The 16857-nt window shown below is 43.5% G+C and overlaps 1 protein-coding gene across 1 annotated transcript; it reads right to left on the bottom strand.

Moving 5' to 3' along the window:
* Positions 1-10766: 10766 nt before the first annotated feature.
* LOC126876440 (uncharacterized) lies at positions 10767-16331 on the bottom strand. The gene is made up of 2 exons (XM_050639296.1): positions 15218-16331; positions 10767-14641 (listed from the first exon to the last, which is right to left on the bottom strand). Exons 1-2 carry the CDS (start codon positions 16329-16331, stop codon positions 10767-10769), a joined length of 4989 nt encoding a protein of 1662 aa, XP_050495253.1.
* Positions 16332-16857: the final 526 nt, after the last annotated feature.

Genomic DNA, 16857 nt, shown 5'->3' with positions numbered 1-16857 from the left:
CACGAAGAGTCGTCGCGCGCCCAAAATTCGAATCGTGATCCGACATACATATATGCGTACGTATTGGTAAGTAGTATAAATGAGATTTGTTTTATTGTTATAAATATATAAGTATATATCATCAATAGGAATAAATATCACAAATGTACCTTGTCTTCGAGTATATATATATATAGTGGTGAACATAAGTGAAAATTATATGCATAGTTATAAATATTGTTTGTTTACAGGTGGATAGCATCAGTATTTGGTTTCGTACAAATACTTTACAGTTCCACTGTGTGAATTGCTATTCATGTTGTTCCATCCGTCGTTCAGAAAATGGTTGATGAGTTCGCCATCAGTTCTGTACACACATATAAAAATAGTTAATGTATATATGTAGTATCGTGAGTGAGAGGCCTGGGAGTTGGCGGGTGATCCGCGTGGAATGTCGCGAGAGCCGAGGCGTTTGTTTTTGATCGCGTAGTTTTGGAAAGAGGAGACCTACGTGATCTTGGCCACGAGCGGTTGCCAAGGGACGGGAGAAAAGGAATCAACAAACAGAGTTTGCGAGTGGCGTTGCCGAGAGAGTGTTGATTGCATTTTGTGAAAGTCGAGTCGTTATCTAATTATTTAGTTGTGCTGTTTTCTGTACGTTTGGTGTGAATAGTTCAGGTTGAACAACAATCGTCTTTTTCTGTCCGATTAACATCTGTATCATCCATTCCTTGTAAATATATTATATCACGATATTACATATATATATTATTTATTTTTTTTTATATATATAATTTTCGTTTGGATCTGTTCCTTTGTACGAATACTGTATCCCTGTATATAATATAATATATATAATATGTTATAATTATGTTAGTTGTTATTTATTATATATATTTTCCTTAACTCTCTCCCCCTTTTCCTTGTTTTTTTTTTTTTTTTTTTTTTTATTAGTACCTAACATTGCTATTATGATGCTGTATTGTATTGCATTGGCTGTTATTTGTATGTGCGCGCGACGAATTTTTCAACATGGTCGCTCGCGTGTCTCTTTGGTATGGCGTTGGTTTAATGTCAACAGTAACGTGTTGTTGAAATAACTAATTAATTGTTAATCACTATAATTTTATTTAGTAGTGTTTTGTAATATTGTTTTGTGTTTCATGATATTGTGTGTGTCAATACCGTGTGCTACTTTAATGTGATAGCATGGATTGTATTGTTACCGAATTTCAATAGTCATTGTTTTGATTATACGTGACTTGCATTTATGTAAGTCTCGTTTAATTTAGTTAATGTTTTGTGTATTGTGTTACCAGTTATTTCGTGTAGCATAACTTTATTCCTTCGCACCGAGGTCAGTTATGTCTTGTCGTTAATATTTAGTTAGTCTATCTTGATTAATATATATATTTAACAAATATTTAAGAAACAATGGCGAGTGTTGTGAAATCGTTGGACGAAGAAATGGTTTTGACATTGTCGGAAAAGCTTAAAGCATGGGATGCGAACTTTCGCGATATGAGTGCAAAACTCGCCGAATTACAAAGCGGCTTATTCGAACTTAAAACAAAACAAGAACCTAAAACACCCGTATCGCCGCCGACAACGCAACAAGAGACGGTCCAGCCGAGTGGACATACCCAGCCAATTAAGCTAAAAGATGCGATCGAATCGGTGCCAGTGTTTGACGGATATCGACCATCGGTATTCCACTTTTTAAGAGCTTGTGAGCGCGCGCGAAATATGATTTCCAGATATCAAGAACCTCAATTGGTAAAATTGTTAGTAAATAAGCTCCGTGGACACGCGCTCCTCGCCATCGAAGACACAGAATTAATGAGTCTAAACGATTTCGGAAACAAATTAAAGGATCTATTCGGCCCAAAGAAATCTCTTAACGAATATAAAGGGGAATTAGGAACGATATTTCAACGACCCGGGGAAGACATATTAGATTATATGGATCGCGTTAGAAATCTTAGATTGGCAATAATGGACGGAGAAAGAGGCGACTACGGCATCATATCCCCCGATATCCAAGATACTATAGATTGGGAAACGAAAGAAGCTTTCGTTAAAGGACTTCCGAACGAGGTATATGTGCGAGTAAAAATAGCAGGGTACCATACTTTAGAAGATGCGTATCGTCAAGCCGTCAAAGCAACACACGAATTGAAACAAATAACCGATAGAACGCGACCCCAACGACCGACACCCTCGAACTATTACAGACGCGACAACGCACATCCTTCGAACACTAACAACAATATCAGGAACAACCGCCAAGATCGAAGATCGCTACCTCCATCGCAGAATTTTTTTAATTCTACAAGACAAAATATCACGTGTAACTATTGCAAAAAACCCGGGCATCTAGTGAAAGACTGTTACAAATTTAAAGCCCGAGTAGGTGCCGGATTAATCGTACCCTATGCTTCGAGACCATCGGGAAACCAAACACGTCCTTCGGGAGAATGGGGCGAGCCACGAAGGAACGATACGCCGAATCGCCCAAGAGTACAGGCGGCAACCAGGCGACCGGCGCCGACGGCAACAAACAGAACAAGGACAGCCACCCCCGCGAGATCGACTCCACCACCCATAACGAGAGACAGAGCGAACGCAATGCCGACCATAAGATCGAACGAACAACCACTAAATATTGTGGGGGAGTCATCCCACAACCAAACGAGGTCACAGACAGAGAATCCAGAATCTCAAGGCAAAAGGAAAAGAGTGAAGCACAAGCAACCGGCGAAGGAAAATCATCAGGAGTTGAATTCAGATTCGGAAGGCGACCTCTCCGAATTATTTCAATAAAATTTAACGATTCCCCAACGAACCCAACTGCACGAATAGTTTCCCCAGATCTAAAGACTAAGACGAGTTTATTATTAGACTCTGGATCGGAAATCAACATTATCAAGAAACCTGCTTTACTCGATTCAGCCATCATCGACGAAAAGGAATCAATCGAAGTGCGAGGAATTACGGCAACGAGCCTGGTCTCCCTAGGGCAGACGGTAATACAGGTTGCGGGCCATCCGGTTGGTTTTCATCATAGTCGATGATTCATTGCTAATCGATCAAGACGGAATCCTAGGATCCGAATTTTTTGCAGGTTGTAAGGCTCGTTTAGATTATGAGGGAAAACATATCAGATGGGGAAATATTTATATTCCCTTCGATAGTAAAGAAAAAATAATTATACCGAAGCGAAGTTCAATAACGTGTTCAGTTAATATCGCTAATCCAGAGATAAAAGAGGGATTTATTCCAAGAATCGAGCCGAACAAGGGAATCTATTTTGGTAATGCAGTTGTGAGGAATCATAAAGGAAAAGGTTACATAAGAGTAATAAATACTACTTCGAGAGATTACGTATTTACAACACCAACGATGGTAATTAAAGAATTTGAAAATCCCCCCGCCCCCCGCCCCGCTTCCTAGGACAGCGTGCAATACAGTTCTAAGATCGGAGGAAAGTAGATACGATAAAATAAATGAGTTACTACGACTCGAACATTTGAACGAAGAAGAAAAGGAAAATGCTAAAAAATTGATTCGTAATAATCAAGATAGGTTTCATATTCCAGGAGATACATTGGAAGCAACCGAAGTTCTGGAACATAGGATAATTACAACGGATAATATACCCATCAATACTAAACAGTATCGATATCCACCAATACATCGAGAAGAAATAAATCGACAGGACCAAGAACTACTAGATACGGACGTAGTGGAACCATCAATATCTCCATATAACTCCCCGTTATGGATTGTGCTCAAAAACCCGATTCGCAAGGAAATAAGCGCTGGAGATTAGTCATCGATTATAGAAAATTGAACGATAAAACGATTGGCGATGCCTTCCCACTACCCAACATTACAGAAATATTGGATCAATTAGGAAGTGCAAAATATTTTTCCACGTTTGACTTGGCATCGGGCTTTCACCAGATCCGTATGTCACAGGAAGATGCCCACAAAACTGCATTTTCGACACCATACGGGCATTTTCAATTCAAAAGAATGCCCTTTGGATTAAAAGATGCCCCAGCAACATTTCAACGTTTGATGAATTCAATATTATCTGGTCTGCAAGGAATAGAACTATTCGTCTATCTGGATGACATAGTGATTTATTCCACGTCTCTCCAAGAACGCGAAATTAAATTTAATAAATTAATGGAAAGACTGAGGAAAGCTAAATTACGATTACAACCTGATAAGTGCGAATTTTTACGACACGAGGTGAATTATTTAGGACATATAATTAGTGAGGATGGCGTGAAACCCGACCCAAAGAAAGTCGAAGCCGTATCAAAATTTCCACGACCAAAGAGGGCGAAAAATATCAAACGATTTCTGGGACTAGCAGGATATTACAGAAGATTTATACCCGATTTCCCCAAGGTCGCGAAACCATTGACACAACTATTAAAGAAAGATACTCCCTTTAAATGGACAGAAAATCAAGAAAACGCATTCAATAATTTAAAGACAGCGTTAGTGACGAAACCCATCCTGCAATATCCAGACTTTTCTAAACCCTTTAACCTTACTACAGACGCATCAGGATATGCAATAAGCGGTGTACTGAGTCAAGGGCCAATCGGAAAGGATTTGCCGATTGCGTATGCCTCAAGGCTATTAAATCCCGCCGAACGAAACTACTCTACCATAGAAAAGGAGTGTCTGGCAATTGTTTACAGCGCAATGCACTTCCGACCGTATCTTTACGGAAGAAAGTTTACCATCGTAACCGATCATAAACCTTTAGCGTGGATGCATTCTATCAAAGATCCTACTTCAAGAATTTGGAAATGGAAATTAAAGTTATCGGACTTCGAATTTGATATTGTATACAAAGAAGGCAGGGCGAACGGAAACGCAGACGCATTATCTAGGAAACCTCCGGAAGTTTGTTTACCAATCAGAAAGAGAGAGGAAGTCTCACCGATTCGCTATCCTGTCTCAAAAAGATTCGAAATAGATACGTCAACCGAAGACTCTCCCATATTCGAAGCTAAACCACACGTCTTGCCTCAATCCAGTGATTCTAAAAATCAAGGAAAGGGTTTTACCCGAAAACATTTTACAATAGAAGAAACCCCCATAAAATATTTAGACCAAGCATTAGCAGAAATCGATGTAAGTACAGATAGAGCAATAACCAATCGAGAAAAAGAAGGCACGGATACAACAAGCGAAAAAGAGACCTCCACTGTAATTCCAGAACTAATTCAACAACGAGAAAAGGACACGAGACCTACGATAATTGCGGAACTAAGAATTTCAGAAACCCGAGACTCAATTGCGAGAGTAAATGACCATAAAGTAGTATTTATAGATATACATGGCAATCCGATAGATAAAGGAGCCTTAGAAATGAAGGAAACGGGAAAGTTACCTCGTTATGAAGATTTAATGTTAGAAAAAGCAAGATTGAATTACGATTCTGGAAAATACATTGTATTCCTACCGATAAAGGAAAATAGAAATATTCCAATAACACCAGAAAATTTATTAAACTCGCTAAGATCTCTATTAGACGCAGTAAATGAGAAACAATACCCTGGCGATATACAATCAGAAAATTAAAGGAAATATTTATGGAAAAAACCTTAACCATCACCATTTGCACTGGGGAAGTAATTACCCCATCTGTGGAAGCGCGGAACAACATAATACGAGAAAAACATGAATCAAGCGTAGCAGGACACAAAGGAATAACAAAAACTTATCAAAGAATACGACAACATTACTATTGGGAAAATATGAAAAAGGAAATTCAAGATTACGTAAGAACATGTAAGGAATGTCAATTGAAGAAACTCACAAGAATAAAAGCAAAGCAACCAATGGTACTTACAGACACACCAGGTAAAGCGTTCGATAAGGTTAGTATGGATATTATAGGTCCATTACCAAAAACCCAAAAGGGAAACGAATATATATTAACTATCCAAGACTTATTAACAAAATACTCAATTGGGATTCCACTAGGAGGAATCTCTTCAGCCTCTCGGCCTATCTTAGCGGACGTTTTTGTAAAGCGATTTATTTGTCGTTTCGGGTCACCGAGAGCTATTCTCACTGATCAAGGAACGAACTTTACATCCTCACTAATGAAGAAAGTAGCAAAGAGATTCCGCATCAAACAATATACCACGACGGCATATCATCCACAAAGTAACGGTTCAATCGAAAGATCTCACCACGTGCTGATAGAATATCTCAAATTATACATTGAAAATTCCAAAAATTGGGACGAATGGGTAGAATTAGCTATGTTTTCCTATAATACCTCTGTACACGAAGGAACGAAATTCTCCCCGCACGAATTAGTTTTTGGACATCTAGCCAGAGAACCTACTGGTGAAGTAATAATCGAAGAGAACATGGAACCAACTTACGCAGAATATCTCGAAGATCTGTTCGATAAAATTAACACCGTACAACGAATGGCGAGAGAAAATTTGATAAAATCCAAACTAAGATCAAAAGAATATTACGACCGACGAATCAACCCCCAAGATTTTAAAATAGGAGATTCGATATATTTACTAAAAGAACCCAGTAAAGGAAAATTCTCCGATCAATATACTGGACCATACAAAGTGCTAGAAATCTTGCAGAACCAAAACGTCAAGATCGAAGTAAAAGGGATTCCGCGAACGGTGCATTTAAACAAGTTAAAACTAGCGCATAATCGAAATAAGCAATGAATAAAGCGATTTCAGTGGGCAACGTAGTGCGGTAGTATATGTTATAGTGCTGTTCGTCGAATAATACAGATATCGAACACCTAAAAGGAAAAAGGAAAATTATTATACGTGTTTCAATTATTGCTTAAATATAAAACGTGTTAACTTAATGAACAATTAACTAGTGAAAGTGAAAGTTACCTTGTGAACAAGTGATCAACATACAAGAAAGTGTACGTGCAAGTATAGGTTATGGATCGTTGTTCGTGGAACACAATGTATGACAGCTACCTAAAATAAGTGAATAAATTAGTTTCAATTGTCTCAGTGCAAAATACAAGGTTACTAAATGTTATAACTATATTATGGATAAATCAAAAGGAGGTGTAACACTGTCCGTCGAATAATACAGATAGCGAAAACCTAAAAAGAAAAAGGGAAAATTATTATGTGTACTCCAATTATTGTTTGAATATACAACGTGTCGATTCAATAAATAATTAAAAGAGGGGAAGTGAAAGTTACCTTGTAAACAAGTAATCATCAAACAAGAAGGTCTACATGCAAAATATGATATGGCTCCCTGCTTGCGGGACACCATGTACCAGCTGAAAATAAACGAACGAATTAACTTCAATTGCCTTAATGCAAAGAGCAGCATCGCTAAATGTTATAACGGTGCTGTGGAGGCGTGGCAGTGTTCGTCGAATGACACAGATAGCGGAAACTTGGAAAAAGAAAAGAAGTTTATTACGAGTGTTCCAATTACTGTTTGAATGTAAAACGTGTTAGTTCAACGAATAACGAAAACAGTGAAAGTGCAACTTACCTCGTGAACAATCAATCACCATACAAGGAAGTGTACATGCATGGATTTCGCAGATTAACAAAAAGAAATAAAATAGCTGGTAAATATAGAAAGTGGTTAGAAAATAATTAAGATAGATTAATTGAGAGTTAGTAATAAATATAACCGGAGTAAAAGGATATTTTATTGTGTATTAATCTACGTAGTATTGTTATATTATTATATCTAACATGTAGAAGTGGATTTTGTACGCATATATGTATATAGTTACAATCCAAGTAGTATTCATAATATTTATTTTCACTGATAACAAGTACGTAAAACCTAAAATAAAACAAAGGTTTTAACAATAAAAAAAAAAACAAAAAAAAGGGGGAAGAAGAAAAAAAAGAAGAAAAAAAAAGGAAAGAAAAAAATATAATATATATAAATATAAAATTTTCTTTTTCTATAAAAGGTTATTCCTATTTCTGATAAACTCGAGAAACGAAAACATTATACCATGATACACTGACACAAAGATACACCACACAGAAGAAACTAATAGAGAACGCTTTAAGCTTGGCAAACTTACCGCCCGACGAATTTGCATACACCATAACCAAAACCCAGGACACATGGCTTTGATTGTTATTTAATAAGGTTTTGGGTTTATAAAATAACGATTCACTTAGATTCGTTTTCTCCAATATATTTCAGTCTTATAACACGTCTTACCACACAGGAATCTCCAAGTCAATAGAACAACGTGGTCGACTTCTAAGACAAAAGAGCGTCGTTAGAAGTCGTACCAACTTAGCTTGTAGTAAGCAGCGATCATACCAACTTAACATTTCTCAACACTCCCCTTTGATCGCTAGTTTCTACAAGCCCCATAGCTTTGGTAAATTGCTGGGTCTTAATCCTAGTTAGGCCTTTGGTGAGAATGTCAGCCACATTCTCAGGACTAGGTACATAAGTATAATCTAGTATCCCCCTCGATACGCAGTTCTTAACGTAAAAGTAGCGCACTTGGACGTGCTTAGAACTCTCAGCAACTATTTCGTCCTTTGACCATGAAATAGCTCCGATATTATCGCAGAATATCTTGCAGGGGCGATGGCAATATGACAGTTGACCCAATTCCTTTAACAGTAAAGAAATCCACACTGTTTCCCTTGTTGCTTCCAGCATTGCCACAAATTCCGCTTCGCACGTCGATTGAGCTATAATCGGTTGTTTTTTGGATAGCCAGGATATCGCACCACCAGCGAGTATGAACATATACCCGCTCCTGGATTTCCTGTCTACCGTACAACCCGCAAAATCCGAGTCGCAAAACACCTTCAGAGGTTGCCCGATCCTTTGGTATACTAACTTCAAGTCTTTGGTCTTTAGTAAATATCTGAATACCCGCTTCGCTGCTTTCCAATCGGATACAGTCGGATTCGCGCATCTTTGGCTTAGTTTCCCTATTGCACACGCAACATCAGGACGACTTACAGTAGCTACATACATTATGTGCCCCACAGCTTGTTCATATAATTTACTGTCGAGAGGCTCATCACGTTCAATATCAAAACCAGCCTCGCATTCTCTAGCTAGCGGTGTCGACACTCCCACCACCCCAACCTCACGAGTAATGTCAAACAGATCCAGCATTTGACCTATCTGTACAGATTGATCGAATACTACAGTGGTGCTGTTTGGCTTACTCAGGTGGATGGACAGAAATTGAGTGTCTACGCCTAGCATTCTAACATCTAATTTGTCCTTAATCCTAGTTTTGAATATCTCAATCCACTCATTCGTCCCAAACACGAGGATGTCGTCCACATACACAGCTACAATAAATTTTTTAGACTCATATATATATATATAAATATATTTCAATCAATCAATTTGGACAGTTACATATAAGTATAAACATATATGCCGAACATGTAATAACCTAGTAAATATTAGAGACAGTGCTTCCAATACTATGCAATAAATACAATATTATCAATTTATGAAATAAAAGTATACATGAAGTCAAAAACTAATAGTTTAACGAATACATAAAACATACAATATTGTATTATTAAAGAAATGAAGGTTACATTGTCAGAAATATATATATGTGTGCGAATTCTATCAAATCGATAATCTAAGATACATACTTAAAACTAGCCTACATTCCGGTAAAGGATAAATAAATAATTGACATTTCATTTCGTATGAATACTACACTGCCAAGAGAAATATGCATATGAATACGTATATATATATATATATATAATGTTTTGTAATTCTTCGATTGCGTTATTTATTGTTTTGAGTAGTTTATTTTATAGAGTATTCGATAATATAAAACATACATACTGTAAGTTCGACCAATCGCGGGGAGACGTACTCGCGAGGAGAGTCGTCAACGGGGGTCGTAAATCCCCGTTACGATTATAACAATCGACACCACGAATTGATCGATCCCCTGATTTCCGGTGGGATAATAAGGGGTGATTGATTTGGTATAACACTGGGATTCACAGTATTATAAAGTATATATTTCCAAGCACTTAGTTACAAAAGGATTTGTGTGAAGTATGCGACTCTCGCGCTATGTGTAGATTGCCGCGTTAGGCGTTAGTTGGTGGACCGTCGCGTTAGGCGTTAGGTGGTAGACTGTCGCGTTAGGCGTTAGTTGGGAGACCGTCGCGTTAGGCGTTAGGTGATAGACTGTCGCGTTAGGCGTTAGTTGGGAGACTGTTTGTCGCTCTTTTGTTTAATACGGAAGAAAGCTCGGTGTGGGTGTGCCCCTGTGCCTAAAGAACGCGGATTCGTTGGTCCCACTTTCGTTAGGAAAAGTGAGGGTAACGAACCGCGGTGTCGATTGGTCATGCTGCACTACTGCTCGAAGGGATGAGTAGGGAGTCTTCTACCATCGTGGTGCGTAAATGACGGTGTGTATGAGAAAACCTAGCCTGTTTTATTACAGGGCTATTCGGGTTTTCCTAATGGGTGCATACCCGCTTTCTCCGTGTTTTAAAGGCGACTAATAAACCCAAGGACACCTATAAAACCGACTGTGTTTCGAGCATATTTTTAGGTTTTAGCAATTCTTCAAGACAATCGGATTGAAGACATATGGCTAAACAATGCAGGGAAGTGAAAGTTATGGTGGGTCCTTAGGTTTATTGAGGGTCGAAGTGCCGTTACGCAGGTCGGTTGTTGTCCGGTCGCGCGGGCTGGCGTGCAGATGTTTTAGGCGTCGTAACATCCTCCCCCCGTTGAGAGGGCACCGATCAAATTCTGGCTGTGGAGTCAGGGGTGTCGTTGGTGACCTCCTTCGCTCCGTGTGGGCGTTCGGCCTCATCTGGATCTGGGTGGATGGGTAAGGGGACCAGTCGTTTGACGCCGCGGTCCAGGATGCTTGTTGCCGTCTGCACTGTAGCGGTCCGGATGATTCCGTCGGCTCCTGGATGGACCTTGATTACGCGGCCCAAAGGCCACTGCATAGAGGGCACGTTGTCCTCCCTGAGGATTACTACGGTGCCTTCATGAATGTTGTGTTTGCCCTTGTCCCATTTGCTGCGGCGGGTTAACTCGTTTAGGTATTCTCGATACCATCGGCTCCAGAAGTGCTGCTTAATCTGGTGAATGCGCTGCCAACTGGATAGCCGTCCTGATGGAACTGTCCTGAAATCACGCTCCCGTAAACTGGTTAGGGTATCACCGATTAGAAAATGACCGGGAGTGAGGACAGGGGGATCTTTCGGATCGGATGAGATGGGAGTCAGTGGGCGTGAATTGAGAATGGCCTCAATTTCGATCACAAGGGTGTTGAGGTGTTCAAAGGTCAGGAGCTCCGTGCCGACCACGCGGATGAGATGGCGTTTGAACGATTTAACTGCGGCTTCCCATAAGCCGCCAAAATGTGGTGTGTTCGGAGGATTAAAACGCCATTGTATTTGTCGGTCGGCGAGAAAATTCTGTACCCTATCCTGGTGGTCGTCGGACTGCAATAGGGTCCGGAGTTCTTGCAGCTCCCGATTAGCCCCGACGAAATTGGTGCCGTTGTCGGTGAGGATCGTTGCGCAGTATCCTCGCCGCGAGATGAAACGGCGTAGCGCGGCCAAGAAGGCGTCGGTGGTTAGGTCGCTGACTAACTCTATGTGGACCGCCTTTGTCGCCAGACAAACGAATATGGCGGCGTACGTCTTGATTTTACGTCGGTTGCGGTCCCTCCTCTCCTTGATGTTGAATGGGCCGCAGTAGTCGATTCCGACGTTCGTGAACGGCCGCGATTCGGTAATACGCGCCTCTGGCAAATCACCCATCAAGTATTCCACTGGTGGAGGGTTGGCTCTGCAGCAGCGGACGCACCTTCTGAGAGTGCGCCATACCTGGCTACGGCCGTCGATCGGCCAATAGCGCAGTCTCATCGCGTATAGGGTAGCTTGGGTCCCTGTGTGATGATTGTTCCGGTGCTCTTGTTCTATAATTAGCTCTGTCACCGGGGATTTGGGTAGGATGATCGGGTGTTTTTGGCTGAAGGGTATGGCGGAGTTGGTTAGTCGCCCTCCTACCCGGAGTAGCCCATCTTCGTCGAGGAAGGGGTTTAATGGCTGTAGTTTCCCTCCAACGTCCTCGCTTCGATTCTTTTGGAGGATCCGAATTTCAGGCGCGAAATGCTGGGATTGTAAGATTTTTATCAGCCTGTTGTGCGCTGCGGTCAGTTCGTCTGTGGTGAGATGGGCAGTTCGGTGTTGCTTATGTCTCCATCGAAGACACCGGGCGACGATTCTTATTAGTCTTGGCCAAGACGAGTAGCGATGGAGGAGACTGTTGTCGTTAACACTCGTCCTCAGACAGATCGTCTTCTTTTGCTCCGGGAGGTCGACTACCGGTGTCGGGCTCCAAACCGGCCAATAGCTTTCGCTTTGCAGGAGCCACCTTGGCCCGTTTTTCCAAATGGACGGACATAGGAATTCCTTGGGCGTCTGGCCTCGGGAGATGAGATCCGCTGGATTATCGTCGGTAGGCACATGACGCCAGTCGGAGATATTGGTCTTGGTCTGTATCTCAGCGACTCGATTCGCCACAAATGTTTTCAAGGTGTGCGGCGAAGACCTGATCCAATGGAGTACGATGGTGGAGTCAGTCCAGTAGACTATCCGCGATATCTTGGTCGTCAGGGCCTGTTGTATTGACGAAATCAAGGACGTCAAAATAAGTGCCCCACTTAATTCGAGACGTGGTATGGAGAGCGATTTGAGCGGCGCTACCTTCGACCGCGCCGTGAGGAGTCGAGTCCAAATATTGTTCTTTCGGTCAGTCGTCCGCACGTAGACGCACGCCCCATATGCCCTTTCGCTAGCGTCACAGAATCCGTGGAGCTCAATTTTCGTTGCGGATTCTAGGATGGTCTTCCGAGGGAACCTTACCGCATTTAACAACGGCAATTGGGTGTGGTATTTGATCCATGCTGTGTGTACGTCTGACGGAAGGGATTCGTCCCAATCTACCTTCAATGTCCAGACTTGTTGCAAAATCATTTTTGCTCGAACGATTACCGGCGCGAGCAATCCTAGTGGATCATATATTTGTGCGATGACTGAGCTGATTGATCGCTTTGTGATTCGGGAAGTGTCACTGTTCGTCTTGACCGAATATAGTATGGTATCGTCGGCTGAATCCCAAAAGACGCCGAGTGTTTTTAACGTGGATGACTCACCGAGATGTAATTTCTGCTTGGTGTCTTCCTCAGGTAGCCCTCTCAGCAGATCCCGATCGTTTGAGGCCCATTTGCGGATATTTAGACCGGCTAGCTTAAGTAATCTCGTGAGATCATTCCTGATTGATAGGGCTTCGTCCTTCGTATCGGCTCCGGTCAACGCATCGTCGACATAGAAGTCTCGCCGTAGGATCTGCGCTGCTCTCGGAAATCGAGGTCCCTCGTCCTCTGCCAACTGTTTGAGACATCGGATGGCCAGATACGGGGCTGCGGATAGACCGAACGTTACGGTGTTGAGTCGGTAAGTTTCGATCTCTCCGTTGTCGGCACGCCACAGAATCTTTTGGTAGGGACGATCTTCTGGACGTAGGAGGAATTGGCGGTACATCTTTTCGATGTCGCCGGTAAGGACATATTGAAATGACCGGAATCTCAATAGGATGTTCCTCAGGTCTTCTTGTAATTTCGGACCCGTATGAAGGGCGTCGTTTAGAGACACTCCCGTGGTACTTGAAGCTGAGCCGTCGAACACAACCCGTAGCTTGGTGGTGTCGCTCGATTCCTTGGTCACGCCGTGATGTGGTAAATAATATCCGTGGTCGGTGGCGTGATCCGTGTTGATCTTTGTCATGTGACCCAAGTCTAAATATTCTTGAATCACAGCACTATACGCGGTTTCATATTGTTTGTCGCGTTGGAATCGGCGATGAAGAGAGGCGAGCCTGCTCATTGCAGCGGCCTTCGATGACCCTAGTGAGGAAAGCTTTTCGTTGAACGGTAATGCAACGATGTATCTGCCTTCCTTGGTTCGTCGGACATGGTTTCGGAAATGTTCTTCACATAGTCGTTCCGAGTCCGAAAGATGAGTAGTGGCCGGTCCCTCGTCGATCTCCCAAAACCGTGCGAGGTCCTCTTGCAGAGCCGTTGTGGTTGCGTGGAACGTATTTATCGCGGTTTGGGACGTGGGACTCCCCCCGATTACCCAGCCGAAGCGTGTTTTCTGTAGACGTAGTTCAGGTTCGCCTGGTTGTGCCAGATTGACCTGCCCGATGCACAGCGACGCGAATGTTGATCCGGTACTAAGTAATACATCGATCGGGGCTGGGCAATGGAATTGTGGATCGGCTAGATGAATATTTCTGGGTAGTCCCAGACTCGAGGGATCGATGGGCTCGCTTGGTACGAGGATCGATATGGCCGGGATAACAAGAAATCTCAATGTCTTCTTGTACTCGCCGTCCGTCGACGTGATGGTGGCCGTGGTGTAACGTTTTGCCGTGGTGCTCAAATTGTCGAGGGCTCCGATCTGGATCGCACATCTCCTTTGCCTTATACCGAGGGAGTTCGCGAGCCTGTCGGTCATGAAGTTCATGCTCGACCCAGTGTCGAGTAAGGCTCGGGCTCGGATTGGTTGTGCCTGTTTGTTCAAGACCTTGATCTGTGCTGTGGCCAACAGATCATGATGCAGAGGGGTGTGGGGAGATGTGTTTGTTAGTCCGATCCCCCTTGCTGTCGTAGTCTCGGACAGTCAGTTTTTCCCCGGTTGGGACTTGGATGAAGAGGTTGGGGTGGTGTTCCGGATCCGGGCTGAGCGTGACTCGTACGAGGAATGCTCTTTCGTACCTCTTGGAGCCGAAGATGTATGCTTCCGTGAAGTATCGGATGTTCGCCTCGATTTGTGGGACGACCGCGACTTCGATGATCCCGATGGGGATTGTTCGGTGGAGGCTCGCTTGTGTGATGAACGACTGCCCGACGACCGACCGCTCGGTGCGCGACTGCCCGACGACCGACCGCTCGATGCGCGACTGCCCGACGACCGACCGCTCGATGAGCGACTGTCCGACGACCGACTGCTCGGCGACCAACCGCTTGCCGATCGACCGCTCGACGATCGACCGCTCGAAGATCGACCGCTCGCAGATCGACCGCTCGACGACCATGAATCTACCTGGGTTTTTTCGCGGTGTAGATACGTATGATGTCGGTGACCGCAGATACGACACGAACCCGACGTACACTGTGTCGGCGAATGTCCTGTGCCTAGGCAATTTATGCACAACGATGCCTTCTTCACGATCTGAAAACGTTTGGTCGCTGATTTGGCCTTGAATATTTTGCAGTGTCTGATCTCGTGATGTCCGTTGCAGGTCGGACACACCACCGTTCTGCTGGTTGTAGCAAGGGTTCGCCCATGCGGTATGGTTGTTCGCTGACTGCGGTGTTTGTGTGTTGACCCTTTTGATTCCTTCTCTTTAGAGAGGAATTGAGTCCCGTTCGCCCGTGTTTTGAGAAAGTCTATCAGATGCTGATAGGATGGCACCTTTTGGCGGGGCAGTGTGCGTTGCCATTTACGCAGGCTGGACGCGGGCAACTTCGACGCGATCAATTCGATCATCGCTATGTTTGAAGTGACGGGCTCCTTTAGATGTTCGAGCGCCTTTAGATTTACGCTGATGGTTTCCAGCAAATCCTCCAGGGCCTCTGGAGTTTCCTTTTTGATTTCCGGATAATTACGCATCAGATTCCAATGGCGCATGCAGATTTGGAGGGGGCAATTGAACTTGTCCTTCAGTGTATCAAGCGCGATGGAATAGTTGGCCTCTGTGAGTTCTAATGACTGGATACTCTGTGCGGCCCGTCCAGTTATAGATGAGCGTAGATGCTGGAACTTTTGGACATTCGTCAAACCTTCGTTACGGTCCACTATGGATGTGAACGTGTCGTAGAAATAGGTCCAATTCTCGAGGGCACCGTCGAATTGGGGCACGCGGACCTCTGGAACGGTGGTCGGCTCTGGTTTCCGGCATGTCTCACCTCTTGTTGTAGTCGACGGGGTTGTTGCTGATATTTGTTCAAAGAGCTCTCGGAACCGCATGTCAAGCTCCCGATGCTCTTGCGATAACGAATCTACCCGTGCATCTTCCCCCTCATCTACCACACCTAACTCTTCTTGAACCTCGAGTATCCTCTTCCAAAGCTCATCGAACGAGCTGCGGCAAGATGCTAGGAAGATTCTGTTTGCCTTCCCAGACGCTTCGTACTCATCGAGTTCGCGCCTTATGGTTGCAAGTCGACGGGCTAGGACGCCTCGTCTCCGCCGTAACGTGCTGATTGATTCAGCTTGGGCCATGTTTGATTTTGATAATGAACGCCCTTACCTTGATCAAATGGACGTTGATCTGGGATTCTGTTGCTAATCGTTACGATGCGGCGTGGGCTCGTGTAGATGCTGCGCGACGGAGGTGCTTCTCTCCGATGGCGGTTCCCTTGCTCAGTTGACTAAGTGGTTGGAACTTGGATCTCACGCGACACTGTATAGTCACTGGTCAGTGCACTTTTTGGTGGCACGAGATCCGGCTCGAAGGACCATGTAAGTTCGACCAATCGCGGGGAGACGTACTCGCGAGGAGAGTCGTCAACGGGGGTCGTAAATCCCCGTTACGATTATAACAATCGACACCACGAATTGATCGATCCCCTGATTTCCGGTGGGATAATAAGGGGTGATTGATTTGGTATAACACTGGGATTCACAGTATTATAAAGTATATATTTCCAAGCACTTAGTTACAAAAGGATTTGTGTGAAGTATGCGACTCTCGCGCTATGTGTAGATTGCCGCGTTAGGCGTTAGTTGGTGGACCGTCGCGTTAGGC

Source organism: Bombus huntii, unplaced genomic scaffold, assembly GCF_024542735.1.
Source record: "Bombus huntii isolate Logan2020A unplaced genomic scaffold, iyBomHunt1.1 ctg00000075.1, whole genome shotgun sequence".
Classification (NCBI taxonomy): domain Eukaryota; kingdom Metazoa; phylum Arthropoda; class Insecta; order Hymenoptera; family Apidae; genus Bombus; species Bombus huntii.
This window is presented reverse-complemented; position numbering and strand designations above follow the sequence as displayed.

Bases quoted from the DNA above. Each gene is read 5' to 3' on its own strand.
- LOC126876440 (XM_050639296.1), bottom strand. From the start codon at position 16,331: ATGGCCCAAGCTGAATCAATCAGCACGTTACGGCGGAGACGAGGCGTC. The intron at 14,642-15,217 runs GTACGTCGGGTT...TGTTGGCCACAG, and splicing joins AGGACATTCGCCGACACAGT to CACAGATCAAGGTCTTGAAC.